General features: G+C 43.5%; 1 protein-coding gene across 4 annotated transcripts; it reads left to right on the forward strand.

The window, feature by feature from the left end:
* The first annotated feature begins 996 nt into the window (after positions 1–996).
* LOC114596103 (interferon-induced GTP-binding protein Mx1-like) lies at positions 997–26,752 on the forward strand. 4 transcript variants are annotated; one of them, XM_077927359.1, is made up of 14 exons: positions 997–1,124; positions 5,258–5,367; positions 6,149–6,338; positions 7,322–7,459; positions 8,077–8,231; positions 9,085–9,223; positions 10,836–11,034; positions 11,314–11,392; positions 12,185–12,307; positions 13,780–13,921; positions 14,435–14,593; positions 16,273–16,349; positions 23,441–23,509; positions 24,271–24,408. In XM_077927359.1, exons 2-13 carry the CDS (start codon positions 5,308–5,310, stop codon positions 23,465–23,467), a joined length of 1,488 nt encoding a protein of 495 aa, XP_077783485.1. In that variant the 5' UTR covers positions 997–1,124; positions 5,258–5,307; the 3' UTR covers positions 23,468–23,509; positions 24,271–24,408. The 4 variants fall into 4 exon arrangements, with proteins under 4 accessions (XP_077783485.1, XP_028583068.2, XP_077783484.1 ...); XM_028727235.2 differs by lacking the exon at positions 23,441–23,509 and adding an exon at positions 25,080–26,752 and having other exon boundaries at positions 999–1,124; positions 24,271–24,498; XM_077927358.1 differs by lacking the exon at positions 23,441–23,509 and adding an exon at positions 25,080–26,752 and having other exon boundaries at positions 999–1,116; positions 5,256–5,367; positions 24,271–24,498.
* Positions 26,753–27,330: the final 578 nt, after the last annotated feature.

A 27,330-nucleotide genomic window follows, 5' to 3' on the forward strand; every position in this document is an offset into this window, starting at 1 on the left:
AGAGGTCTCATTCTATAGCAACACCTAGATGATTATATGTGCATTTAATAACCTGAAGGTTGGGAAGTGAGGAAAACTGCTGTGGGATTTGGAGTGGGCAAATGGTGTCTAGGAAAAGGTTTAAGATCCACCTACCTACTGCGACTCCTTTGTTGCCTCTCCTCACCCACCCTAGAAGTAACCTTTTCTGAGCTAAATGGGCTGCCACTAGATGGCCACTTCTGTCTTTTTTGGCCCCACTCTTGTAACTTCTGTGAAGAGGAACTATGTGGATTTAAATTATCTGTGTCTTTTCCTTTGCCACTGAATATAGCTCAGTCGGTAGAGCATGAGATGCTTAATTTCAGGGTTGTGGGTTTGATCCCCACATTGCAGGGGATTGGACTAGATGACTCTTGTGGTCTATGGACGTCTAATGGCCAAATACTTCATGTCGCAAGTGTAACAAAGCCTTCATAAAGTCCCTCAGAGAGGCATGATTTGCATTATAAAGGACAAACTCTTATTCTGCCCATGGCTTCCCCTGTTACCCACTCACCCCTACCACTAATTTTATATCACCAGTGTGCTGGACCCCTGTTACTTTGGAATCTGCAACATTGTTGAAAGGATCACTGAGGTAATGCACTATGAAAACTCTCAATAAAGTCAGAATCCTGTTGTTAGCATTTTATTTATACTGCAACTTGTTTCCTAGATTTCAGCTGTTGGTGTTAATTTTGTTTTGTTTTTAATGGGAGCGGACTATTGGGAAATCAGAACAAAGAGCTAAACAAATGTGTAATCATTACAGCACTAGTGCCTTATAAAATGCAAAAGAAGAAGATGGCTGCTCATTCTGGTGTGATGCTGATCTGTTTCAGATGCAACCAGTTCAAGGAAGTGAATGAAGTTTCGTTTCCTCCTGATGAGACAGCATCATTTTCTGTTTCCTTTCTGTGTTCTGCAGCGAGGGAAACTGACACACTGTTGGGACCCTTGAGATATTGCTTTTGGTGTGGGATAATGCCATTGGTTAGATGCCTTTTTAAGTTTCGATTTCCCTGAACAGGAAAGGCAGAGCTGATGCTGACACAATAGAAACAAGAGCATCAGGAAAGCAGCATTTGCTCCCAGAGCAAGAGGTCAGAATCCTTCCACAGGACAGTCATACCTCGGGTTGCAGACGCTTCAGGTTGCGTTTTTTCAGGTTACGGACCTGCCGAAATCCGGAAGAACTGAAACGGGTTACTTCCGGGTTTTGGGGTTCACACATGCACAGAATCGCTACCCGCGCGTGCACAGACGTGCCGCTGTGGGTTGCCAACGTGCATCCCGCATGGATCATGTTCGCAACCGGAGCGTCCACAGTATAATCAGCCTGCAGGGTGGATTTCCATTTGGGGAGCGGGAAGGGAGAGCCTGGAAAGTAATGACTGGATTAAATGTCTGCAAGCAGAGGAGTCTCCCTGGGTTGTAGGGGGAAGAGGGAATGTTGTTCACTGCCCCATTCAAGGGTAGCTAACGTGGTGTCCTCCAGAAGTTGTTGGATTACAGTTTCCATCATCCATAACCATTGTCCATGCTGGTTAGGAGTGGGATTGATGGGAGTTGTAGTCCAGCAACAACTGGAAGTCACCATGCTGGCTATTCTTGCAGAAGACCTACAGAAAGGACCAAACAGGGAAGAGCTGGTTTGTAGCATCCTGGCTGATACCTGGTCTGCTCTCCCAGCCAGCAAGTGTGTTTGTGTCTGTACAGATGTTTTTTGCCTGCATCACATTGTCTTGTGAGGTATCCGCCTGCTGGTATGAGAGTGTTCATGCTGATTGCAGTGTGGGCTATTATCTGATCACTGGCTGAGTGGACATGCCACACACACACACACCCCGGGTCGTGGGCTTGAACACCACATTGGGCAAAAGATTTGTGCATTGCAGGGGATTGGACTAGATGACTCTTGTGGTCCCTTACAACTCTACGATTCCATCTCCTGTCAGGAGTGGAAAGATGAGAGCATAGTCATCTTATTATTTGCAGACTCTACTGACTCCAATTTGCTTCTGAACCCAGTTCAAAATGCTGGCATCAAAACCCTGAACGGGTTGGAATTAAGCATATTTTAGGGACTGCGTCTATACATATGAATCCAATTATCCTTTAAAATTATCAAGAGATGGCTTGACAATAGATTTGGACCTGTTGCAGTACATACAGGGCTTTTTCCGTATTTGCTCCAAATATAGAACATGCTGTCTGCTCAAGGTTCCACATACCCTGAGCTTGCAAGCAATTAGATGTCAGTGAACGGCTTTTCTGGTTCTAGTGAGCTTTTAAGTATACTTCTTATTGAGAGGGAGAGTAGCACAGTAACTGAGTTGTTTCCAAGGCAGTTCTTGGTTCAATCTTGCCTGTGCCATTATCTGTGGACGTCTAATGGCGAAATACTTCATGTCACAAGTGTAACAAAGCCCTGTCCCTTCATAAAGTCCCTCAGAGAGGCATGATTTGCATTATAAATGAAAAACTCTTATCCTGACCATGGGGCTTCCCCTGTTACCCACTTGCCCCTACCACTAATTTTAAGTCACCAGTGTGACATAAATTGAAATCTGCAACATTGTTGAAAGGATCACTGAGGTAATGCACTATGCAAACTCTCAATAAAGTCAGAATCCTGTTGTTAGCATTTTATTTATACTGCAACTTGTTTCCTAGATTTCAGCTGTTGGTGTTAATTTTGTTTTGTTTTTAATGGGAGCGGACTATTGGGAAATCAGAACAAAGAGCTAAACAAATGTGTAATCATTACAACACTAGTGCCTTATAAAATGCAAAAGGAGCAGGTGGCTGCTCAGTCTAGTGTGATGCTGATCTGTTTCAGATGCAACCAGTTCAAGGACCTGAATTAAGTTTCGTTTCCTCCTGATGAGACAGCATCATTTTCAGTTTCCTTTCTGTGTTCTGCAGCGAGGAAAACTGACACACTGTTGGCACCCTTGCGATATTGCTTTTGGTGTGGGATAATGCCATTGGTTAGATGCCTTTTTAAGTTTCGATTTCCCTGAACAGGAAAGGCAGAGCTGATGCTGACACAATAGAAACAAGAGCATCAGGAAAGCAGCATTTTCTCTCAGAGCAAGAGGTAAGAATCCTTCCACAGTATAATCAGCCTGCAGGCAGGATTTCCATTTTGGGAGCGGGAGGGGAGAGCCTGGAAAGTAATGAACCCCTAAGGTGGATTAAATGTCTGCAAGCAGAGGAGTCTCCCAGGGTTGTAGGGGGAAGAGGGAATGTTGTTCACTGCCCCATTCAAGGGTAGCTAACGTGGGGTCCTCCAAAAGTTGTTGCGTTACAATTTCCATGCCAAATTGAATTCAATGGTTTGGGAAACTTGTCTTTGGCATGTCAAAGCTAAATGCATTCTTAATTTACAAATAAGAGATTCTTATGTGGCATTCAATTATATATTGCTAAATATTTGGGGGGGGTCAGTATGGACGATACCCAGGGATCTCTTCGAAAGCTGCAGTCCAGTTTATGAGAAGGTAACATCTATAAGGGGATGTGGGTGGCGCTGTGGGTTAAACCACAGAGCCTAGGACTTGGCGATCAGAAGGTCGGCAGTTTGAATCCCTGCGATAGGGTTAGCTCCCGTTGCTCGGTCCCAGCTCATGCCAACCTAGCAGTCCAAAAGCACGTCAAAGTGCAAGTAGATAAATAGGTATCGCTCTGGCAGGAAGGTAAACGGCATTTCCGTGCACTGCTCTCATTCACCAGAAGCAGCTAAGTCAGTCTGGCCACATGACCTGGAAGCTGTACACCAGCTTCCTCGGCCAATAAAGCGTGATGAGCGCCGCAACCCCAGAGTCGGCCACAACTGGACCTAATGGTCAGGGGTCCCTTTAGCTTTACCTTTAACATCTATAAGAGGAAACTTGCTGAACCAGTCAAACTACTTCCTTTGTCAAGGTAATTTCCCTAGCCAAATACGGTACCCATCATCTGCATCTTAAAGAGTGAGCACTGTTGCCATAGAGACGAATGGGTGAGCTTTCCCCCACCTCATCCTAGGAAGGGGAACAGTCAGCCAGAGGGTGCAGGGGGGCTGTATGTGAGTGACCTTGAAGCTGGAGGTGCTGTCTTGCTCTATGCCAGTGTTTCCCAACCTTTTTTGGGCAAAGGCACACAGAGGTAGGCTGGTGTGCCGTGGGAGGGAGGCGGGCGACCCGGGCGGCGAGAGGCGGGGCGGCGGCGGCGAGCACACGCGGGGCGGCAAGCGAGCCCCCCCCAATCCCATCACCGCTCGCTCCAGTAGGCCGGCCGAAGCGAGCGGCGATGGGATGCGGGAGGGAGCCCGCCCGCCGCCCCGCGCGCGCCCGCCGCCGCCGCCCCGCCCCCCGCCGCCCGAGTCGCCCGCCTCCCTCCCACGGAACACAAGGCAACGTTCCGCGGTACACTAATGTGCCGTGGAACACCGGTTGGGAAACACTGCTCTATGCTGACCTCAGCATTGTGGCTTGAGGCTTCGCTGGAAACCTAATGGGGAAGCAAGAACTTGTTGAGGGCTAATGCTGCTCCAGTCCATTTTTAGGTTGTGTGTAGAAAACCATCTTAGGTTGTAAAGAAAACCATATGGACTAATGACAGCACAGGCTCTATAGAACTTTATTCTAAGGAAGCCAAACCGTGGGATACTGCAGGTACACATGGACTCTCTTGCTGCTCAGGTATTGGGGTGCATGCAATAGTATGGTATTTTGGTTTTCAGGAATGGTGTAGCCCAATTCTGACTGGGTAGATCAGGGAGGTATGGCTAATGCTAGGGGACTTGGATGGGGGGGATAGGGATTGACACCAATGTAGAATCAATGGCTAGGGATTTGCTTTGCAAATACATAGGGCATCATGCAGTTCAGTGGCACCCTTTAACTTTTTTGTATGGATTGCTGAACTCACTGTAAAGTGTCTGGCTCATTATCTTGAATGGGAGGCCAGTAAACTTACTACCAGTCTTCATAGTTCTTTAAAATATATCCCCCCCAAACCCCAAGAGATATGTAACAAGCTTATATATATTCTGTTTTAACTTTGCTATCATGAATCGTTTTCCAATGGAAAATACAAACCACTGACTCTGGTGTGGGAGAAGGGGTGGCTCAGGCTTTAATAGTTCAAGAGCAATTTACTTCCACCAAAGATACCGGCCTTAGAATTTCTCTCAGAAGCAGCCTGCACATCAGAATAAAATCAAAATATTTTTTCTTACTATGACCAGGCAAACTGATTTTCCAGTCCACAAAAATATTTTAATTCCGAGGGAACAACATGTCGGTCAAGTGTGGAAAGAAAAATGGCTCCAGTCCACTGAAGAGTAAACTTATAGAGGTACTATCAGAAACGCACAGCTATGAATCAACATCTGTAAGGGCAAATTATTTTTTAATTTCATGGGATACCTCTTAAATACCATGATGCAGACCTAGATACCCCAGTAAGGATTCTGGGTGCAAGGAAACCATTCATATTTAAGGTTTGAATCATCCCTCTTATAATGCTAGAGCCTGGGGCATGGGGTGGGAAGGTTATCCAATAAAGCTGAATTTTGGAAGATTTAGGGCAGACCAAAGGTAGTATTTTTTCAAACAACACTTACGGTAGTTAATCTTTGGAGTTCACTTCCACAAGATGTGGTGATAGGTCACCAACTTGGATGGATTTGAAAGAGGATTAGACAAAATTTTGGAGGAACAGGCTATCTTGATGGCTAAGTTCTATCTCCACTGTCAGACGCAGTATGTCTCTGTATTCCAGATTCTGGGAATCGCAAGCAGAGAGAGCACAGTTGCCCTCAAGTTATGCTTGCGAGTTTCCTATAGGCAACTGCTTGGCCACTATGAGAACAAGATGCTGGACTAGCTGAGCCTTTGGCTTGCTCCCCCTTGCCTCTTCTTATAGTGATGCCTGTGATAAGGATGTGTAGGAAGTACCCATATATTATTGCAGGTATGTGCAAATATGAGCAGGTGGAAGGGACCTGGGAAGCTTACACTTAAGAAAACAGTTGCTGCTCCACATCACTAATATTTATTGGTGAAAATGGTTTCTGGACTTGATAACTAATTCTAGTTCTGGTCACAGGTGCCCTTTTGTTTTGTTTTTCTTTCAGAGTACAAGTGTCCTGAGCACCCAGTATGAAGAGAAAGTCCGTCCATGTATTGACCTTATTGATTCTCTGAGAGCCCTTGGAGTGGAGAAGGACTTGGCATTGCCAGCAATTGCTGTGATTGGAGATCAAAGCTCAGGGAAAAGCTCAGTTCTGGAAGCTCTTTCTGGAGTTGCTCTTCCAAGGGGCAGTGGTGAGAATTCCTGCCCCCCGCTTTCCCTCTTTTTAAATGCCCAGCATCTCCATGAGTCAATGTGATGCAATCATCGACCTCTATATTAAGACTGTCTTCAGAGTCTCTCCCACCATCTGGTGTAAAGGGAGGTGGTTCTAAACGCAACCTGAAAAAAGAGACAATGCATGTATTTTTGTAAACTTAAGAAATATTTTTAAAAAATATTTATTTTTTTAAAGAGAGGGCTTTCTTGGTGGTAGCACCCAGTTTATGACATGCTTTTCCTTGGGGAGATTTGCCTGGCAACTCTTTTGCTACTTTGGGAGGACTTTTTATTTTTTCTGAGCCCTTTAAGTAACTTTCATTCCCCATGAAATTGGTTTAATACTTTTTATTAGTCTTTTTCATCGGTTAATAGTTTTATATTGCTTGGTATCTCTCCTCCCCTTTTGGTTGCTATCTGTTATAGGTGTCTTGGGAAATATTTTGTAATGCACGGGATATTACTCTCCCTATGACTAAACAGCTTTCTTTCTTTACCTTCCTTCCTTCCTTCCTTCCTTCCTTCCTTCCTTCCTTCCTTCCTTCTGCCTGCCGTTTGAAGGATGCAAAGACCCAACTATACTGATCATGGCACTTTCTTTGTGTCTAAAGACTTCAGTAGTGTTGTAATGTTATGGGCCATGTCTGCTGTCGGAGGCAGTATGCCTCTGAATAGCAGTTACTGAGAATCACAAGTAGGGAGAGGGCTGTTACACGCAGGTTCTGCTTACAGTCTTCCCATGGGCATCTGGTAGGCAACTGTGAGCACTGGATACTGGATTAGATGGGCCTTTGGCCTGATCTGACAGGGCTCTTGCGTTCTAAGTGTTCTACCTGCTGATACGACCAAGGCTTTCCTTGGCCCACCCATGTTTTGGTGACATTCAAGATAGAGTAGGGCTCCCTTTGCCCTTCCCTGTCATCTTCCATTCCTTCATGCTTGCTTTTTCACTTTACAGGTATTGTTACAAGATGCCCCTTAGAGCTCAAGCTGAAGAAAACACACAACACAAAGGAATGGAAAGGGAAAATTTCATATCTGAACACAGTGGAAGAAATGAATAGCTCGAGACAAGTGGAAGAACAAATCATTAGAGGTAACTGTCGCTGACAGTGCAATCCTATAGATGTTAACACAGAAGCACGTCTCACTGTTCAGGAGAGCTAGTTTGCACATCGATGCACATAGAATTGCTATCTAAATTACTTTTTTGTATAGCCTCTAGTGGGCAGCCAAACAGATATTAAATTGTTACTAGGGTTGGGCTATACATAAAGAGTTTTTTCTGTGATGGTTTTTAGTGTCTTCCTTTGCACCAAGCAGAAATTCCAAATGCTTATCTTTGTAATTAGTTTCCTTTTCTGCCTAGTCTATTATAGAAGAACACATTTCTGCTGAAGTGTTCACTTTTTGGTCTGTAGGAAGAGATTTTCCCACAATATTCCTGTACTGTTACAGTGGTACCTTGGGTTAAGAATTTAATTCGTTCTGGAGGTCCGTTCTTAACCTGAAACTGTTCTTAACCTGAGGTACCACTTTAGCTAATGGGGTCTGTCGCTGCTGCCGCGCGATTTCTGTTCTCATCCTGAAGCAAAGTTCTTAACCCGAGGTACTACTTCCGGGTTAGTGGAGTCTGTAACCTGAAGCATCTGTAACCTGAAGTGTCTGTAACCTGAGGTACCACTGTACTTTGTTTTTCCTCCTATAATACAGCCCAGAATGCAATGGCTGGCTCAGGATCAGGCATTAGCTCAGAATTAATTAGCCTGGAAATCAGCTCCTCAGATGTTCCGGACCTGACTCTGATTGACCTGCCAGGAATTGCAAGAGTGGCTGTGGGTGATCAGCCAAAAGACATTGGACAGCAGGTAAAAAGAAGATTGCTTTCAGAACTGGTAGGATCCTGAAAATGAATTGGGTGGATACAGCAAGGTATGGGAGTGCCCACATGCTAAAGGTATGATGCCTTTTGCTAAGTGCCACCCATTGGAGGTAAGGCTTGCATCTACAAGGGAGAAGGGATTTTATTGGTGGTGCTCCAGTTACGGAATCCTAGGGGCAGAAGTGGGTGGCATGGTGGAGCACTGGTGCTCCTCTCACCTCCTGAGAGCTGCTTACAGGAAAGAGAGAGGTGAGGTGGTGGGGAGGTCAGGAAGGTTGAAACACACAAGCAAAACCAATCTGGCACTTCTGCTGCTGCACTTGCACCACACCTCTCCATCCAGGTAAGCATCAGTGACACAGTTGTCAGGAGCTTGGGTGAACACAGGCTGGAAGGTATGCCTCGTACCACCATTGATATATTTTTAAACATTTTCTACCACATTAAAAAAAATACTAGCAGTTTTTTATTTGCTGCTTGCTTTGTTTGCTTTATCTGTTGTTTTAATTTTTGTAATTGTTTGTAAATTGCATTGAAATCCTTGGTAGACATTGGAATATAAATAACACTGTAACACAGCAGTAGGAAACCTGATGTTGCTGGACTCAGACTCCCACCATCCCATGCTGGTTGGGGCTGATGGGTGTTAAAGTACAACAATGCTGATCACCTCCAATTCCTTGATTAGTTCAATACAGCAGTTATGTTAATAAATCCACTGCTTTGGCACAACAGATTCTTGTATTGTTCCAGGTTTGTACAAAATTTTAGTTGGCTGTATTTACTCATTTTATAAGGTGCCATATAACACAGCTCTTATTGTCTGAATTTTGTTACAGATAATAAAGTTAATTAAGAAGTATATTAACAAACAAGAAACCATCAATTTGGTAGTGGTGCCAAGTAATGTAGACATTGCAACAACGGAGGCACTGAAAATGGCTCAAGAAGTAGATCCCACGGGGGAGAGAACACTTGGTAAGTTAAATAAACACTTTAAAAAGTGATGGTGGTGTTTTTAACTATGGGGAGGACAAGTTATCACTGCAGGAATCCTACCACCCTGTTTGATTTGTGTCATTCAGAATTTTATTTAGAGGTCTTCCCGTAGCCTATTCACTTCTTAACATTTTGCCAAGCATCATTTTGCCAAGCATCTAATCAGTTTTTACCATGATTTTGTGTTAGCCCTCAAATCAACCCTCTTTCTGCTGTATTTACTGAAATGGTTACTTAACAGCTGTATATTCTGTGAATATTCTAGACCTGCACACTTCACATAGCAGGCTGAATTCTTCTGGCTGATTCTGTTGCGGCTCTTTGCTGTTGTGAACTGCACATCTGTACAGAGAAATAGAAGAATATTGGGGGAAGGATGGACTCAGCAGCAAGCAGTGTGGTCCAGAATCTGTGTGGGTCAAGGGCAGCAATAGTGGGTCCAAAGGAGCAGAGGCTGGTAACGTGGTCCAAGACCATAGGTCAGGCTCCAGACAGCAGGCATGGTGAGGCAACAGAAATCTGCATATCAGACAGTGACAGATTGCTCACACTGGGGAGCCAAACCCAATATAGTACTTGTATTGGGCCAGCTGGCTTCCTATTGGTTCCACAGCTCATCTGATACAGCTGGTCTGGCAAGCTGCAGTCTCTTTCAGCTGCTATCAGATAGCCGGCCATTTCTTCCAACTGCAAGCTGTTCCAGTGGCACAAAAGAAAATACTTCCAGGCACTGGCAGAGGAAGAGGAGTGCAGGGGGAGTGCACCGCCCCTGGCAGCGCAATCCCAGTAGGGTGCCATCGCGGCTGTCCCCACGCCCGTGCTGGGTGCCACGCCCCTGCCCCCAGGACCCACCGGAGAATGAAGATCTGCCACTGCTTCCAGGCCCTGCTGCTGCTGGATTCCCCAGGCTGAGTCCTGGCTGTCTTTTTCCTCCCCACTGCACCCTTATGCAATACTTTACTTCCAAATGGAGAACAGATCCTCACTGTACATTTAAATCCTGGAAACTGTAGTTTAAGAGTGCTGGGAATTGTAGCTCTGTGAAGGGAAAACTGCAGTTTCCCAGATTATTTCGGGGAACCCCTGTGCTTTACATGTATGGTGTAGATCTGCATGTTTCCCATAGTCATGTGGTTGGGCTACCATGAGGACTGGATGCTAGACTAGGTAGACCATTGGCCTGATCCAGTAGGCTTTTCTGTTCATAAGAACATCTCATATTTCCCATCATAGATATATTCTCTGAAACAGCTTTTGCCAACCTGGTGTCTTCCAGATGTACTGGACTACAACATTCATTGGCCTCCAGTCAAGGTTGCCCAATAGTCAGAGATGGTCTGTCCTCTTAAGTCATCTTTGGTAGGCAGGCCTCAAACGCACATGCTCTCACTTTGAAGTCCTCTGTTTCCTAATCCCAAAAATGTGGACAGTCACCATAATTTCACAGTGGTAAGGAAGTTCAGAGACACACTTTTCCCATACAGGTCCCATGGGTTCAAAGGTGACTTGATTCAGAATATGTACTACCTTTTCTCAAAATAAACCACCTAAAATAAGATACTTTTCTTCCTATGCATCTATTATTTCACAGGCATCCTGACCAAGCCTGACTTGGTCGACAAGGGAACAGAGGCAGAAGTGGTGGACATAATCCGGAATCAAAGAGTCCCCCTGAGAAAAGGATATATGATCGTTAAATGTCGTGGGCAAAGTGACATCAACGACAAAGTGACTTTGAGAGATGCAATTGAGAAAGAGAGAGAATTTTTCGAAGAACACGATTTTTTCAGGTAGGCTTATTTTTAAAAAGAAAGAAAGAAATCCGTTCATTGTGGTCTTTGTTGGTTGAAATATAATGCCAAATTAAGTGAAAGTATGCAACCAATGCAAGCATCTGTTTGACACTTCAGCCTGCAGTACTCCACACACTGGGTCTGATCACTCCAAAGATTGTTTAAACGAGCCCCATTTGATTGACTATTGGGAACTGCCTGCCTGCCTGCCTGTTTATCTGGATTATACTTGTGTCATACTTTTAAATTTAATTACTCACTCTTGTTTCCTGCTAGATCTCTTTTGGAGGAAGGCAGAGCTACCATCCCACTTTTGGCAGAAAGGCTTACACAGGAGCTGATAGAGCACATTAGCGTAAGAGAATGCTGATTCATTTGAATAACTAAATTTGTTAGTGCTTTGAAATAATTGTATTCACCTTGTCTTTGCTGGGAAGCATTTCCTCTGTATCTTTTTTTAATGTCCACAAAAAACTTACATGTTTAGGAAAGCCTATCCAAACATGTAAGTTAATATGTATTTTAATCTGTAATTTTAGTACATAATGTATATTTTTAATGATTGATTTTATTTATATTTCAATTTTTTTTTTTAAAAAAAAGAAAAATTGTTTTCAATCTTTGACTTCTATTGACAATTTTTTGCTTTAAAAAAAGAGTGGGGAAATGGCTGGAGGGGAAAGAGTTAAATAGCACCTTCTGCTTTCAAGATTTATACTGTAAAAAAAATACCAGCAGAGAAAAACTACATGTCGTTGGACATGTGACATGTCATTTTTAGTCCCGGGGCATAACTATATGTTGTATGCAAATGCATGTATCAGCAGTCCAATAATCTTCATTTCTCTAAAGAAAAACTATATGTGTATTACACACACACACACACACACACACACACACGTCTTGGTTGTCTAAATACATTCTGATTATAGGGTTGTGAATAAGACCTTCTGGCATGCTTTGGTGTGTTCCAAATAAAAAGAAGTTGGTGGCTTCTATGTTTCCCCACCAGTGTTAAGCAGCTGCAATAGCATTTATCTCAGTCAAGTGTCAGATTCTGTGAATGATTCTGTGAATTCACTCTGAAGAGGTGTTGAAACATTCTGAGACTGAATACTTTCCTTCTTGGTGCATGTCTGTCTTTCAGAAAACATTGCCAACTTTGCAAAAACAAATTAAGGAAAAGCTAGCGGTAACAAATGCAGAGCTGCAAAAATGTGGTCAAGATGTGCCTGGAAACACAGAAGAGAAGATGTCTTTCCTCATACAGGTAAATAAATGTGGGGTTTCCAATTTTATTTCTGGAATGCCTGAAAATTTTAATATGTGTGTTTCTCAGGAAACTGAAAACGAAGTACCTAAATATCAGTATGTAATTTTGGTAGAAGAGGTTTAGGCCTTGATCTCTAGCAGACATTTCTGAGCTTCAATGCAATAATGTACGTTTAAAAAGAATGTTGATAATGAAAGACCAAATAAACAACAACCATCCGGTGAAAAACAGAGGGTGGGGAGCATGTCCCTCTCCAGATGTTGCTGGACTCCTGACTAATGGTCAAGGGTGATGGGAGGTGGTTTTGCATTAAAAGATTGGACAGCCATATGCTTCAATTGGACCAAAAGCATTGGTACAATACTAAGTTCCAAGGGCCATTATTATTATTATTATTATTATTATTATTATTATTATTATCATCATCATCATCATCATCGTCACAGTGGTACCTCAGGTTACAAATGCTTCAGGTTACAAACACTTCAGGTTACTCTGCTAACCCGGAGGTAGTACCTCGGGTTGCAAACTTTGCCCCAGGATGAGAACGGAAATCATGTGCTGGCAGCGCAGCAGCAGTGGGAGGCCCCATTAGCTAAAGTGGTGCTTCAGGTTAAGAACGGACCTCCGGATCGAATTAAGTTCGTAACCCGAGGTACCACTATATAATGAATAAATTGATTGATTAATTAATTAATTTTCTATACCGCCCTATACCCGAAGGTCCCATCGTCATCAGCTATCCTTTCCCATCTCTTTTATTACCTTGTGCATAGTGAATCTAAGTCTAGGCAGACAGTAGTTAGGAGAGTTGAAAGTTATGTACATTGCAAAACAGATAGAAAGTCATGCTTGCACAGCATGTAATGACTCTGCTGTGGCTCCTCTTTAAATATTATGTCTCCTTCACCCTATATCATCTATTTGAAGGATATACTTTACTTAAGATGAGGATTGGCTACTTGTTGAAAAGTAACATCAGGGAACCACTTTAAGATTGTAAAGCTTATTTGTATGTGATTTGGGGAGCATTCTCTTTGTGCTGGTTTAGGAATGGTACTATGGAATATGAATGGTGGTGCCTATCCTGAACATGATCCACTTCTCTTTTATTATTGTACTCTGCTCATTTGTATAAGCCATAAAGCTTAAGCCATCAAGTTCAAAGCCTAACGGGTTGACTGTCTGTGTCATCTGCTGTCCCTTCATCCCCCACCCCGATCCTTTGAATGGCTTGACATGCCTCCAGCATTTTGGTTTCTTCATTCTTTCCACTATTCTCATTTCAGAAAGAAATTATCCTCACCTCATTTCCTATCCTATGTAAAACTTCATTTGCACGTAATGTTTGGTGGCGAATCTTGATGCTTTCTGGATAATCAGTTCTTTTTCAAAAGATGTACATTGTAGCTGGACAGACTGAATTTATATATAAATATTATATATATATATATATATTCTTTTTACAGAAAATCAAGCTTTTTAATCAAGACATCTTAAATAAAGTGCAAGGAGAGGATTTAACGGATTTGAAAGAAACAAGATTGTTCACAAAAGTGCGAAATATCTTTAATCAATGGCAAGAGGAGATCAACCGCAATGCACTAAATGGTATACTGTTTCAAATTTCTTATTTTTTTTCCTGCAAGTGAACACCCAGTTTTAACCTGAATTCTCATGCAGGCTGTGTACTCATCAGAGTGATAGCGTGCATGTAGTTTGCACAGACCCATTTTTCCCATATGCACTTTTGTGCATGTTTGTTCACACATGAGCATTTTCAGTTGAACTCTGATCTCAGTATTTCCTAGCCACACTTGTGGGTGGGTGTGGTACTTGATGGGATATATGCACATTATGTGCTGTTGTCCCTATCATCTCTGAATTCCAGAAATCTATGGTTCATTTTGGGCATTGTCACAGATATTTGTTTACCTGTGCATGCAGCCCATTTTTATTTTGCTTTGGAGATAGGCGTCTTCCAATATCAGACTTGCAGAAAAGAGCAGGTTAAAAAAATGTGTGTTCTATAATTCATGGAGTAGCCATGATTATTAACTTCCTCAGTACTGGAGCCTTGAAAGCTGAGGGTGATTACTTAATGCAATTTTTTCAATGTTGCAGTAAGAGATACTATGAAAGATGAAGTTCACAGCTATGAAAATAAATATCGTGGTAAAGAACTCCCAGGGTTTATTAATTACAAGACCTTTGAGACCATTGTCAGACGGCAAATTATGATGCTGAAATCGCCAGCTGTTGAAATGTTGGCGGATGTAGCAGGTACGTTTTACAGTAGCGACATGGTTTATGTAAAGGGTTTCATGCGTGATTTTAGGAATATAATTTAGTCTGGAATATATCATTTCTGAATGTTGTTGATGTACTGTTAATATAGAAATAGCAGTTTTAAAACAGAATAGTTTTTTATTTATTTTAATACACATAAGTATTGTGAATATTTTGATTGACAAATGTAGGGTAATCAAAACACTTTAAATGTCACATGCAGAAAAACAAATTATTCTCTGTTAAGAGCACTACCTTCTATAGTGCAATTTTATACATGTCCACTCAAAAGTAAATGTCACTGAGTTTTATACCATTTAATTAGGTATAGAATCGCAGCCTAAATGTTTTATTGGCTTTGTGAAAGTCAGTAACAGCTCATAATTTATTTGCATACACAATTTAACCCAATGATCTTCATGACTTGTGTCCTTTTTTATATCTGCATAGTGCTTAGCATATATTGGCCTTGAAAGGAAAGTATATATATATATAGAGAGAGAGAGAGAATATATATAGAATATAGAGAGAGAGAGACAGAGAGAGAGAGAGAGATTGAGCACAGTAATAATTGATTATTATGCCACAATCTTACATGTCTTCTGTCAGTTGATCATTCTGATCCTAATCCTAACAAAATACTTCCTAGGAAGCAATTCCCATTAATATTGTTTACTTGATTTTCCCAGCCTCTCTGTCTTTCGCAGCATATTGTACACACACAAACACTCTAATCTGCATGCATGCCTCTGAGTAGAAGGTTGGGTTAACACAGGGGTCTGCAACCCGCGGCTCCGGAGCCACATGTGCCTCTTTTACATCTTTGCCGTGGCTCCGGGGCGGATACTAGCGAGGGGAGGAGGCACATTGTGTGCCCCGACACTCCCCACTGTGGCGGGCGCTGTACTGGCTGCGACGTCGCATGGGGGCGGTGCGTGCGTTAGTCACGCACCGTCCCAATGTCACTTTCCCGCCCGCCCGTTACATTGTAAGGGGCATGTACACTGGTCACTGCATTGAAAGGGGGCATGTACACTGGTCACTGTTTTTAAGGGGAGTGAAGAACACACACGCAAAAAAAGGTAACTTGTTAATTTAACGTTTATTTCTATGAGGAGGAGTAATTCTGAGGGGTCAAACAAAGAAATAATTAAAAAAAAGTGACAAAAAAGTTATTTTTATAATGACGAGTTTTGCGGCTCCCAGTTTTTTTCCTTTCGGAAACGGGTCCAAGTGGCTCTTTTTGTCTTAAAGGTTGCAGACCCCTGGGTTAACGGTAGCCAGGAAAGACACATTAGCAAGAGTGGTCATTCTTTTCTGACATATTGCACAATTTAACTGATGTGAACACATGTGTGTGCAGGGGCGCCGACTTGCTCCCCACATGCGGGGTGGGGACCAGCAGGCCAGTCTTGCCCAGCAGTGGTGGGGGATGGTGGCCCCCTCACTATTGGGGGGGCTCAGCCTCCTGCCCAGAAATAGTGTTGGCACCCCTGTGTGTGTGTGTGTGTTGGTAGAGGTGAAGGTGTGTAAAGACACAAGCCCAGGGCCCCAGTTTTTTCCAACAATACACAGGACAGTATATTATTTACTTCGGCCAGTTGCTTAGGAATTTTAGCCACAATTTTTCTCTTAAGACTTTGTGCCTTTAAATGGTTCTCCCTGTTTTCTAGAACTTGTGCGGGAAAATTTTATTCAAACTGCCTACCGACACTTTGGTGCTTTCTACAATCTTCTGAGAGCTGCTCAGGTAAGAAGTGAAGTATTTAGTGATGTGTTAGACAAAAGGCAGACGTGGAACCCTGTAATGAATACATGAAACCAGGATGGCTCTAGTGTGCTTGCTGACAATCAGGGCTTTAAAGCACAGCTTCACCTGATATCACTATGAAGTCAGGTGATTGACAGGTGGGCAGCTAGGGGTGGGAAAATTTAGACCTGGCCCATCAGTCTGAAAAGGTCTCCCCCTGATGAGTGTTTTATGTGAGCTCTGCCCCCAAGTATGATCCTAGATTTAAAAAATAAATAAATAGTTTGACTTAATTTTAACTACTTCCTTGTCCCACCTAATATATATGAAGGAGATGATATGATGCAGGGATGGGGCTACTCTGCTGAAGAGAGCCCATGCATCATGGACTGGTTGCTCAGAGGCCAGGGTGGTGGGACAAGGATGAGCCGTCAGAGGGAGAAGACTGAGGTGTCAGAAACTGAAGAGGGAACAGGGCATAGTGAGCTTGGAGAGTCTGTGGCAGAGGGAAGTCCAGAATCAGAGGCAGACGCTGAAGCAGGGGAGGAGGCCAAGAGGCAGAGATGAGTCTGGCTGGAGAAGGTGTCTCTCCTTCCTGCTGTGACAAACTCCCTTTCCTGCTTGTCTCCCAGAACCAGAAGAAGTATGAAAAGAGCCAAGGAGGAGGAGGGCGGCCGAGGGGGAGGAGGGATGCAGGGATGCGGGGCCGGCGGCAGCGAGGGAAGGAGCCGCCTGCGCAAGCCCGACCAGCGCTTATATAAGGCGCGCGGCCGCGCCGTCGGGGGAGCCGCGCGTGGCCCTCGCCCGCCTTGCGGGGACCCTCGGAGGGGGCCGGGCGGGGGTCCCGGGGCAGGAGCGCGGCTGGCAACGGGCAGGCCGTCGGGGCGAGGAGCCCTGGGGGGCAACCTCGGATGGATCAGCCCCAGTCCAGCAGCCTTTTCCCACGGGGGCCTTTCGGGAAGCAGCTCTCCCCTCGCGGCGGGGCTTCCGAAGGGGGAGCCGAGGCAACGTGGCTCCTAGCCTTCGCCGGCCCCCTCCCCCTGGCAGGGGCGCCAACCTGAATCAAACATGGTGGGGGCGCCCTGCATAACCAATCACAAGATGTGGCGCGTGCACACCATTTTAATGGCAATGCCCATCAACTTTGGGGGGCTCAGCCCCCTCAGATATTTTATTGGGGGGTGAAGGGATCTCGCCCCCTAGGAGACGGCTCCTGTACCTCCAAGATGGCCTTCTCTGTTCAGTTTCTGTTAATTGGTTCTCGTGGGAAACTTGCAGATTCTAGCTTCGCACAATTAACTCAGGCTGGTGTCAATTTACTCTTGGCAGAAAGCCCAGGTCTGCTTGACCTAGAAACTACTTACTCTGATTGGTTAACGACCAGCACTCGACTCTGTTATCAAGGGTTTGCTAGCTCAGTTTGAAGTGAGGTGTTGTTAGGAGTAGAAGTGCTGTGTATGGTTTTGAGAGAGAGAAAGAGAGGGTTTATTTTACTTTTACTTGTATGCAGAAACTCTGCTGTTTTATTTTTCCTTTTAATAAATCCTGTAAATAGTTATTCTGAGTCTAGCTGACTTGTCATTACTGCCGCAACTAGCTTCTTCGCTGTGCAGGAAAACTCTGCTACGTTTGGGCTAAAGCCAGTAGGGCTATGCCTGACACTCCAAAGTTCCATGAGGTTATGGGCATTGTGCTGCCAGCCTGAGTTGCGGTGGTGTCAGCATCAACGGCGTTGGTTCCAGTAGTTCCAGAAGTTGTTGTTCCTGTTGGTGCAGCAGATGGACTCTGGCTGGTTCCTGACCGTGGTGAGCTGGTGACGCAGCGGACACAAGGACAACAGCTGCAGCGTGTGAGTGCTGGGTGCTGTGGTTCCTGTTTTCTCTCTCGGTGGTCGTGAGTAGCTGGTTCCGGGTTCCAGGGACATCGCTCCCAAGATGGCCTCACAACCAGTTCAGATGGCTTTTGAGCGTCTGAATGACTCCAATTACTTGCTGTGGTCGGAACGCATGCAGGCAGTGCTGCAGAGGGATCGTCTCTGGCAAGTGGTGAGTAAGTTTCCTGCGAAGCCTGATGATGAAGACCTCGATAAAGACCAAAGAGCAAGGGCCACAATTGTCTTGGGGCTGGAAGATTCCCAGTTGCCGTATGTGAGGGGAATCAAGACAGCTAGAGGTGTGTGGCAAGCACTTAAAGAACTCCATGTGCGTGAGACAGCGGTTTCCAAGCTGTTCATTCGCAAGGCATTGTACAAGGCAATGTTACAGCCTGGGGTTACAATGCAGGAACACCTACACAGTTTACAGTTAAAGTTTGCAGCGCTACAGGAAAGAGACTGTGCGTTAGACCAGCAGGAGAAGGTGGCTATTATTTTGAGTTCTCTCCCGGAAAGCTGGGATAATTTAGTTTTGTCTCTAGAAGGCATGCAGGAGCATGATTTATCAGTCAGTTACGTTACTGGGCGTTTGATTGAAGAATGGCAGAAGAGGCAAGAAAGGTCGTTGGCTGCAGAGGCTTCTACAGGTGGGCGGTTTGAAAGGAGTTCTCATGCCGTGCCAGAGGTGAAGCAAAAGCAGTGTACCGGCGAGGAGTCAGCGTTTGCTGTTAGGCGTTGTTTCCGATGTGGGTCTTCAGCGCATCTAAAACGACAATGTCCAGAGTTGGTCAAGTCTCAGTTGCCGGTGCAAGAGCAGAGACGAGATCAGCAGCAGCAGCAGCGTAAAAAGAAATTCTTCAAACAAAAACAGTCGGCTCAGCTGGTGACCGGCGAGGTCAAGATTGCTGATGAGAAACAAGCGGTCTGGGTGGTCGATTCGGGAGCATCTCGCCACATCGTGAATTCAGATGAATTGTTTGTTTCCAAGAACTCAGCACAGCGCAGCCAGGTGGCTCTAGCAGACGGAAGTACTTCCGAAGTGATTTCGGGGGGTGCAGTTTTTGTTCCTTGTCTTCGTGAATGCCTGCAAAATGTACTTTGTGTGCCTTCATTAAGGAGCAATCTGATGTCTGTAGATTGTTTGCTAAAAGCTGGGTTTAAAGTGCATTTTGAAGGAGACAGTTGCATTATTAAGAAGGCTGGTGAGATTTTAGGCACTGCTAGGTCAGAGGGAGGCTTGTTTTGGCTTAAAGCAGGATCTCAAGTTGCAGCAGTAGTCAGTAAATCTCAGCCTGCAGTGAATAACAAAGCTATACATGACAACTGTGTGCACTTATTGCATAGGAAAATGGGGCATGCTTGCTGGAAAAGTGTACTAAAAATGTCTGAATTGGCTGATGGGGGTAATTTAAAGAGTTGTAACAAGTACCTTGATTGTAATGTTTGTAAAAAGGTTAAAACCCACAGAGTCTCTTACCCCAGAAGTGACAGAGTTAGTGAGTCACCGCTACAGCTGGTTCACATGGACGTAATTGGTCCATTTGCTGTAAGCAGGGGTGGATCGCGCTTTTCACTAACAATTGTGGATGACGCCACACGTTATTCTTGGGTTTTTCCCATGAAGAATAAGGGTGACGTGTTCACTAAGTTTAAAGGCTGGGTGGCATCTGTGGAAAGATTTCTGTCCATTAAACTCAAAAGGATTCAGACGGACAGAGGTGGCGAATTTATGTCAAATGCCTTTAAAGATTGGTTACAAAAGCGTGGCATTGGGCATAGAAAAACGAACGTTTTTTCCCCAGAGGAGAATGGCGTTGCAGAGCGAAAAAACAGATCTTTACAAGATATGATGTTTGCCATGCTTGATGATGCTGATTTGCCCATGTCTTATTGGGGGGAGAGCATGCTCACCGCGTGTTATCTCCAAAACAGGCTCTTTCATCAAACAATAGGTACAACCCCGTACTTTAAATTGTTTCAGAAAAAACCCAAAATTGACCATTTGCATGTGTTTGGATCAAAAGCCTGGGTATTAATTCCGAAACAAATGAGGAAGAAGGGAGATCCTAAGACCAAACAGTTAGTGTTTGTGGGTTACCAGGAGCTGGGAAAAGGTTTCCGCTTTGCTGAAGGGACAAATGGCATTGTGATCTCCAGGAATGCCAGTTTTTGTGAACATAGTGGCTGGGAGAGACTACATGCCAATACTGAGGTTTGTTTTGAACCTTCCCAGGAGCTTCATGACTCTGAAGGTAAACATAGAGAATCAGAGTCTGAGGGGGAGGAAAGTTCAGATAAGAGCTCTCAAGAAAGTGGTGTTAGCCAAAGACCAGTTGCTAAGCAACAAAAGAGAGGTCGTAGTTCTGAGGAGGAAAGTCGGTCAGAAGAAAAATTTTCTCCCAGAAGATCTAAAAGACAAAACAAAGGAGTGCCTCCGGTGCGTTTTTCTCCTGATACTGCAAATGTGTTTAGTGTGATTGCAGAACCCAAGAGTTTTCAGGAAGTGTTAAAGTTACCAAAAGAGGAGGCAGAGCTCTGGAAACAGGCAATGGAGGAAGAGATGTCCTCTTTGAATGAGCACAAGGTTTTTACACCAGTAGCAGCGCCTGAGGGGGCAAAGATTGTAGGCTGCAGGTGGGTGTACAAACTTAAACCTCTGGTGACAGGAGAGTACAAGTACAAAGCTCGTTTAGTGGCTCAAGGATATTCTCAGAGGCCTGGAAAAGATTATGACGAGACTTTTTCCCCTACTGCTAAGGGAGACAGTGTAAGGCTGATTTTAACGCTTGGAGCAAAGAGAAAACTCCTGTTAAACCATTTTGATATTCAGACTGCATATTTACATGCATCAATATCAGAAGACCTGTATCTAGCCGAACCGCCTGGTTATGAGACAGGTTCCAATAGAGTGTTAAAATTAAACAAAGCTCTATATGGTCTCAAACAGGCTGCAAGATCTTGGAACAAATGTTTCCATGAGGCCTTAGTGTCATTTGGTTTCAAGCAGAGTACAGCTGACAATTGTGTTTATGTACGTGGTACAGGTAGTGATCAAGAGTTTTGTCTGATTTATGTAGATGATGTTTTGTATGCTTGCAAAACAGATAAACAAACTAAAAGATTTGCCAAGCAATTGTCCAGTAAGTTCAAAGTGAAAGACTTAGGCCCGGTTAGGACATATCTAGGGTTGGAAGTGTGCTGGGCCCAAGATGGCAGCTGCTTAATTAGTCAGCAGAACAAAGTTAAACAACTACTGACTACATACAGGATGCAGGATTGCAAAGGGGCAGTGGTGCCTATGGATCCAGGTTTCATAAAAACACTTCATGTAGATGAGAGTCCTGAATTTGAACATCCTGATGTATATCACTCTGTAATTGGAAGTTTATTGTATCTAGCACAGTGGTCCAGACCTGATATTAGTTATGCAGTAGGCATATTAAGTAGATTGGTCTCAAAACCCACACTAAATGCCTGGAAAGGGGTAAAACAAGTTCTGAGATATCTCAAACAGACAATTGGCTATATGTTACAATTAAATTCTTCAGAGGATGAAATGTTGAGTTGCTACTGTGATAGTGACTGGGGAAATTTGCCGGATAGAAAATCTGTCACAGGACTATTCATAATGGTCGGTGGAGCTTTAATCAGCTGGCAGTCATGCAAGCAAGACGTTGTAAGTGTGTCTTCAACGGAATCAGAGTACGCCGCATTGAGTGAATTGTGCAACGAGGTGATTTATTTCAAGCATTTGTTAGCAGATTTAAATGTAAATTGTGGAGAACCAGTACAAGTTTACATTGATAATCAAGCTTGTATAACATTAAGTAAAACAGAGGGTTTCAAATCGCGTTCCAAACATATCTCTGTAAAATACCAAAATGTACGTTGCTGTGTACAAGACAATATAATCACCTGTACTTATGTATCAAGTGAAGAAAATGTAGCAGATGTGTTAACTAAACCATTGGCAAAGATAAAGAACAAGCGAATGTGCAAGGGTTTAGGTTTGCTGGAAAAATGATCTTCTACATAGGTGTATTTGATGTTAATTGTTCAGCAGAATCTGTGAGGGGGTGTTCAGTTTCTGTTAATTGGTTCTCGTGGGAAACTTGCAGATTCTAGCTTCGCACAATTAACTCAGGCTGGTGTCAATTTACTCTTGGCAGAAAGCCCAGGTCTGCTTGACCTAGAAACTACTTACTCTGATTGGTTAACGACCAGCACTCAACTCTGTTATCAAGGGATTGCTAGCTCAGTTTGATGTGAGGTGTTGTTAGGAGTAGAAGTGCTGTGTATGGTTTTGAGAGAGAGAAAGAGAGGGTTTATTTTACTTTTACTTGTATGCAGAAACTCTGCTGTTTTATTTTTCCTTTTAATAAATCCTGTAAATAGTTATTCTGAGTCTAGCTGACTTGTCATTACTGCCGCAACTAGCTTCTTCGCTGTGCAGGAAAACTCTGCTACGTTTGGGCTAAAGCCAGTAGGGCTATGCCTGACACTCCAAAGTTCCATGATTCTCCACCCCCACAGCTTGGCCAAAGCGTCCTTTGGAAGCCCATCACTCTGTGCTGAGAAGCCCTTCCGCCTGCCCAGTTTGATGCTTCCAACAGGGGAGGTGGCAGCGGCTGCAGTTGGGGGGTGACCCACACCTCCTCCAAGGCCAGGGGCGTACCTAGGGGCTGGCTCCCACTGAGGGTGCAGGCCCAGGGGGAAGGATGCTTCCCAAAAATCTCAGAGTAAGATGGAGAGAGCCAGAGCCTGAGAGAGCTCCTGGACAAAGACGGGGCCTGGAATGGGTCAGTTTCTGCCCTCAGCCCAACCCAGAGAGCGGGGAGTTCATTTCGTTTATTTCAGAGACTTCTGCCTTTCTAAACACAGTTTTCTCAAGGCTTCTCACAACAAGTGTAAAGCATTTTTTGAATAGGAAACATCAAGATCTAAAATATTAACAACAAATATAAAACAAATTTTAAGTAGCAAACACCAGTATCTAAAATATTAAAAAATAACAGAAGAGCATAAAACAGGCCAGCACAGCAAGACAGGAATGGCAGATTCATAGTTTTTAAAAAACAACCACCAACAAAACACAATTTAAAACAAAAAGGATCATTAATTGAAAATCCAGTCCATCTTCTCTCTTAACTCTCTAAATATGTTTTTTTATCACTCATTGCTTCCTTATCTTTAATTACATCCAGGGTTTTTTTTCCAGCTAGAACTCACCAGAACTCAGTTCTGACCCCTCAGGTGGGCGCCATTGTCATTATAAGAGGCCTTCATGGTGAGTTCCGGCACCTCTTTCCCCAGAAAATTAGCCCTGGTTAAAAAAAAAAAAGAAAAAAGAGAGAAAAGAGCCAAGGAGAGATTACTGAGGTGTAGATGCAGTCTCTTGCTTGGAAAAAAAACTCTGGAGAAGGGGGGACTTAGGCAGGTGTGGGGAGGCAGGGACCTTCAGTCTCAGCAACTGCTTTATGGGGGCAAGACCTACCAGAGATGAGTTGTGTTCCTTAGGCCCGACGCTCCTTTGCAGATAGTGTGTTTGCTGCTAAAGACTTAACTCCAACTTGCACAATGTGATTTACTGCTAGCTCGCTCTTGACACAATGGTAGCTTTATATTTTTAAAGTGGAAATATTATCCACTGATATTTCTGTGCAAGATGTTATTCTGTGGTTCTCTCAAAATGTAACTGTTCTTCTACCATCAGTTGTGGAGTTCATGCATTTCTAATATTTCTACCTACCCCAGCTCCAATGGAAGTGCTTTGTAACACCTTACCATATTTATCTACACAACGCTACCCATCAAGGCTTGTGGAAGGGTCCAGTTTTTAAAAATCTCTGATAACACCTTTGCCTGAGACACTGGAACTTTCATTCAGGGTGGTGGGTGAAATGGACTAATGACCTATATTGGTAAAGCAGTTTTAGGTGTTAATTTTTGAGCCTTACTGATTATACTTGGGAACACTGAATGTAGGGGTTCTCATAATGAATTACTGTGGAACAACAACAACGAAAGACAATATCTCTTGTCATGCAGATCAATATTGAAGATATGAAACTGAAGCAAGAAGCGGCTGCGGTATCCATGATCAATACTCAGTTTAAAATGGAACAAATAGTGTACTCCCAGGACAGTATTTATAGTGAAGATTTAAGTGGTATTAGAACGAAAGCTGTTGGAAATGCATTTACAAAATCAGTTCTAGTTCCTGCAAAGCTATGCTCCATGGAGGAAATGACTTACCACTTGAACGCTTACTTCAAAGTGAGTTTCAACCTCTTTTTTTAACACCTCAATCTCCCATTACAACATGGAACAATTCTAGTAGTAAAATAAAGAAACAGAGTATCCAAAACTTTGATCTGAATAGTTTTTCTCCTGGGCTGATATAGCCTTCCACCACCTTCCCGCTCCTCTCTTAGGATAGCTGAACTCTGTTTTAAGTTTTTAAGCTATTGCTTTGGAGCAGCTTGCTCTTAACAGAAATGTCACATATTAACCTAAATAAAGAAGTACTTACACATGCACATACATCAGGTTATTTCTTAGAGTTCTCATGGTGGAAAAAAAAAAAGGTGGGTGGGGCATGAATATGATGAGAGAAATTATTTGCTCTATTGTTTGGGCCCAGAAACAAGAGAACCAAACCAATTTGTGAAATAAATAAGGCCCCATTATCCCTCCTCTTTGGATTGATTGTTAGTGGGAGTGATTTAAGCCTTCTTCCAGTGACCTATGTTTAAGTGGATGACCTGTTGTAATGATAGTCTTTTGATAATGCTACCTTCCTGGTTTTGTCTGTCCGTTAATCAGTCTAAAAACCCAAACTCTTATTCTGTTTGCAGAGCGCAGGAACCCGTCTTGGCACCCAAATTCCCATGATTATTCGGACATATGTTCTCCAGGATTATGCTGACAAATTACAAAATGCAATGCTGCAACTCTTGCAAAACAAAGATCAGTTTGACATTCTCCTTCAGGAGAGGTATGATACTTCCAATGTGAGGAACACTCTGAAGGAGAAGATCAAGCGTCTCACCAAAGCACGACAGCATTTAGCAAAATTCCCCATGTAATCAAGAGGTGTCTCTGGGTTAATTCCCTCTTCCAGTTGCAGAAGGAAGGGATCCTATTCATTGCTTGTGTATACAGTGGTACCTTGGTTCTCAAACGCTTTGGTACTCAAACAACTTGGAACCCAAATGCTGCAAACCCGGAAGTAAGTGTTCTGGTTTGCGAACTTTCTTCGGAAGCCAAACATGCTCCATTTTGAGTGTTAGGCTGACTATTTGAGTGCTACACTTCCGTTTTGAGTGTTACACTTCCGATTTGAGTGCCAATGTGGCCTTTGCTCATTCCTTGTGATTTTGTTTGTACAGGGGGGTGGAAATGGTTAATGTAGATTGACCAATGAGAAAGCTCAGAAGCGGAGCCTCTACCTGGCTTTGAGGCTCAGCCCAGGGGTTTTACCATTGGGAGATAGAGGAGTCAGAGTCAGACAAAGCCAGTAAAAGACGAACACAGCAGTTGTGACAGCTAGAGTGAGAGACAGGGATAGAACTGAGAGAGAAGAGTGTGACAGTGTGAGATAGTGCCACATCTAGTTAAGGGTGCGCGTTTCAAAAACCGTTCTGAATATATTTAAAACTTGTTCTTCAATAAACTTTAATCTTCGTTGTTGACTTTACAACCTGACTGAGACTCAGTATTTCACCAGAAGAAACCTGCTTAGTGGCAGCGGAAGAATAAAGCACTGGTGTACAGGTCAATACAGGGGTACCTCAGGTTAAGAACTTAATTCATCCTGGAGGTCCGTTCTTAACCTGAAACTGTTTTTAACCTGAAGCACCACTTTAGCTAATGGGGCCTCCTGCTGCCGCAGCAAAGTTCTTACTATTTGTGGATTAGCAGAGTCTGTAACCTGAAACATTTGTAACCTGAAGCGTATGTAACCCAAGGTACCACTGTAGTCCGTGAAACGACCGGGGGCTCTGTACAAACGCCACAACCACACTGCTGTTTTGAGTGTTACACTGATGAATTGAGTGCCACACTTCCATTTTAAGTGTTACGCTGAGGTCTGTCTGTTTCTGCTATTTATTTTGCATTTTTGTGGCTCTTTTGTGTGTGTGACTGTGGAACCCAGTTCAGCTACTGACTGATTGATTGATTGACTGCAGTACATTGTTTATTGCTTTCATTTTAGGGATCAATGGTCTCATTAAATAGTAAAATTCATGTTAAATTGCTGTTTTAGGGGTTGTTTTTAAAAGTCTAAAACGGATTAATCCATTTTGCATTATTTTCTATGGGAAAGCACACCTTGCTTTTGGAACGCTTTAGTTTTGGAACGGACTTCCGGAACAGATTACGTTTGAAAACCAAGGTACCACTGTATAAACAACTTAAGCTTTCATACCACCACCACCCTAGTAATAACTGATTTTAAAAATGCTAAATTCTAGACTTATGGTGGAAAACCTTGTTCTCCTTTTAAAATAAAGTATTTGTTGCTGAACTGGTCTCAAATTATTGCTTTCCCTCATATTCTTTGTTTGAGATTTTAATGCTGTTTTTTTCTCCAGGTGAATTATTACTGGTTATTTGGAGTGATTTCATGGTCTACACAATCCTTGCAATTAAAACATGGCTGAATACTTTCCACCTTGAAAATGAGAGTCCACCTAAACCTAGGAATGTGCAATCAGATCAGGAGCATGCATTGTCTAGATCAGTGGATCCCAACCTTTTTTTTGGCCATTACGCACCTAAGCATCTCTAAAATCCTGGTGCCCCCCCCCCCCATGACATACAATTCTTATCATTCAAAAAGTGAACTCCTTTTCACGTGGAGGAAGCCTAAAAGGCCATTAACTGTTAATAATTCATTCTCAAATTGCCCCCCTGTGGGTCGTGTGCCCCACATTGGGAACCACGGTCTAGATGTATCATGGACAATGGGAACTTGCAATGGAATTTCTGACTTTGCGGCTTCAACACTATGCCAGCATTTTCTCTCACACTCTATTTTTCTTGATAACTGATAAAGGCTGTAATCTTATACACACCAATTTAGGAGTAAACCCAATTAAGTCA

The sequence above is a fragment of the Podarcis muralis genome, chromosome 4 (assembly GCF_964188315.1).
Source record: "Podarcis muralis chromosome 4, rPodMur119.hap1.1, whole genome shotgun sequence".
Lineage (NCBI taxonomy): Eukaryota > Metazoa > Chordata > Lepidosauria > Squamata > Lacertidae > Podarcis > Podarcis muralis.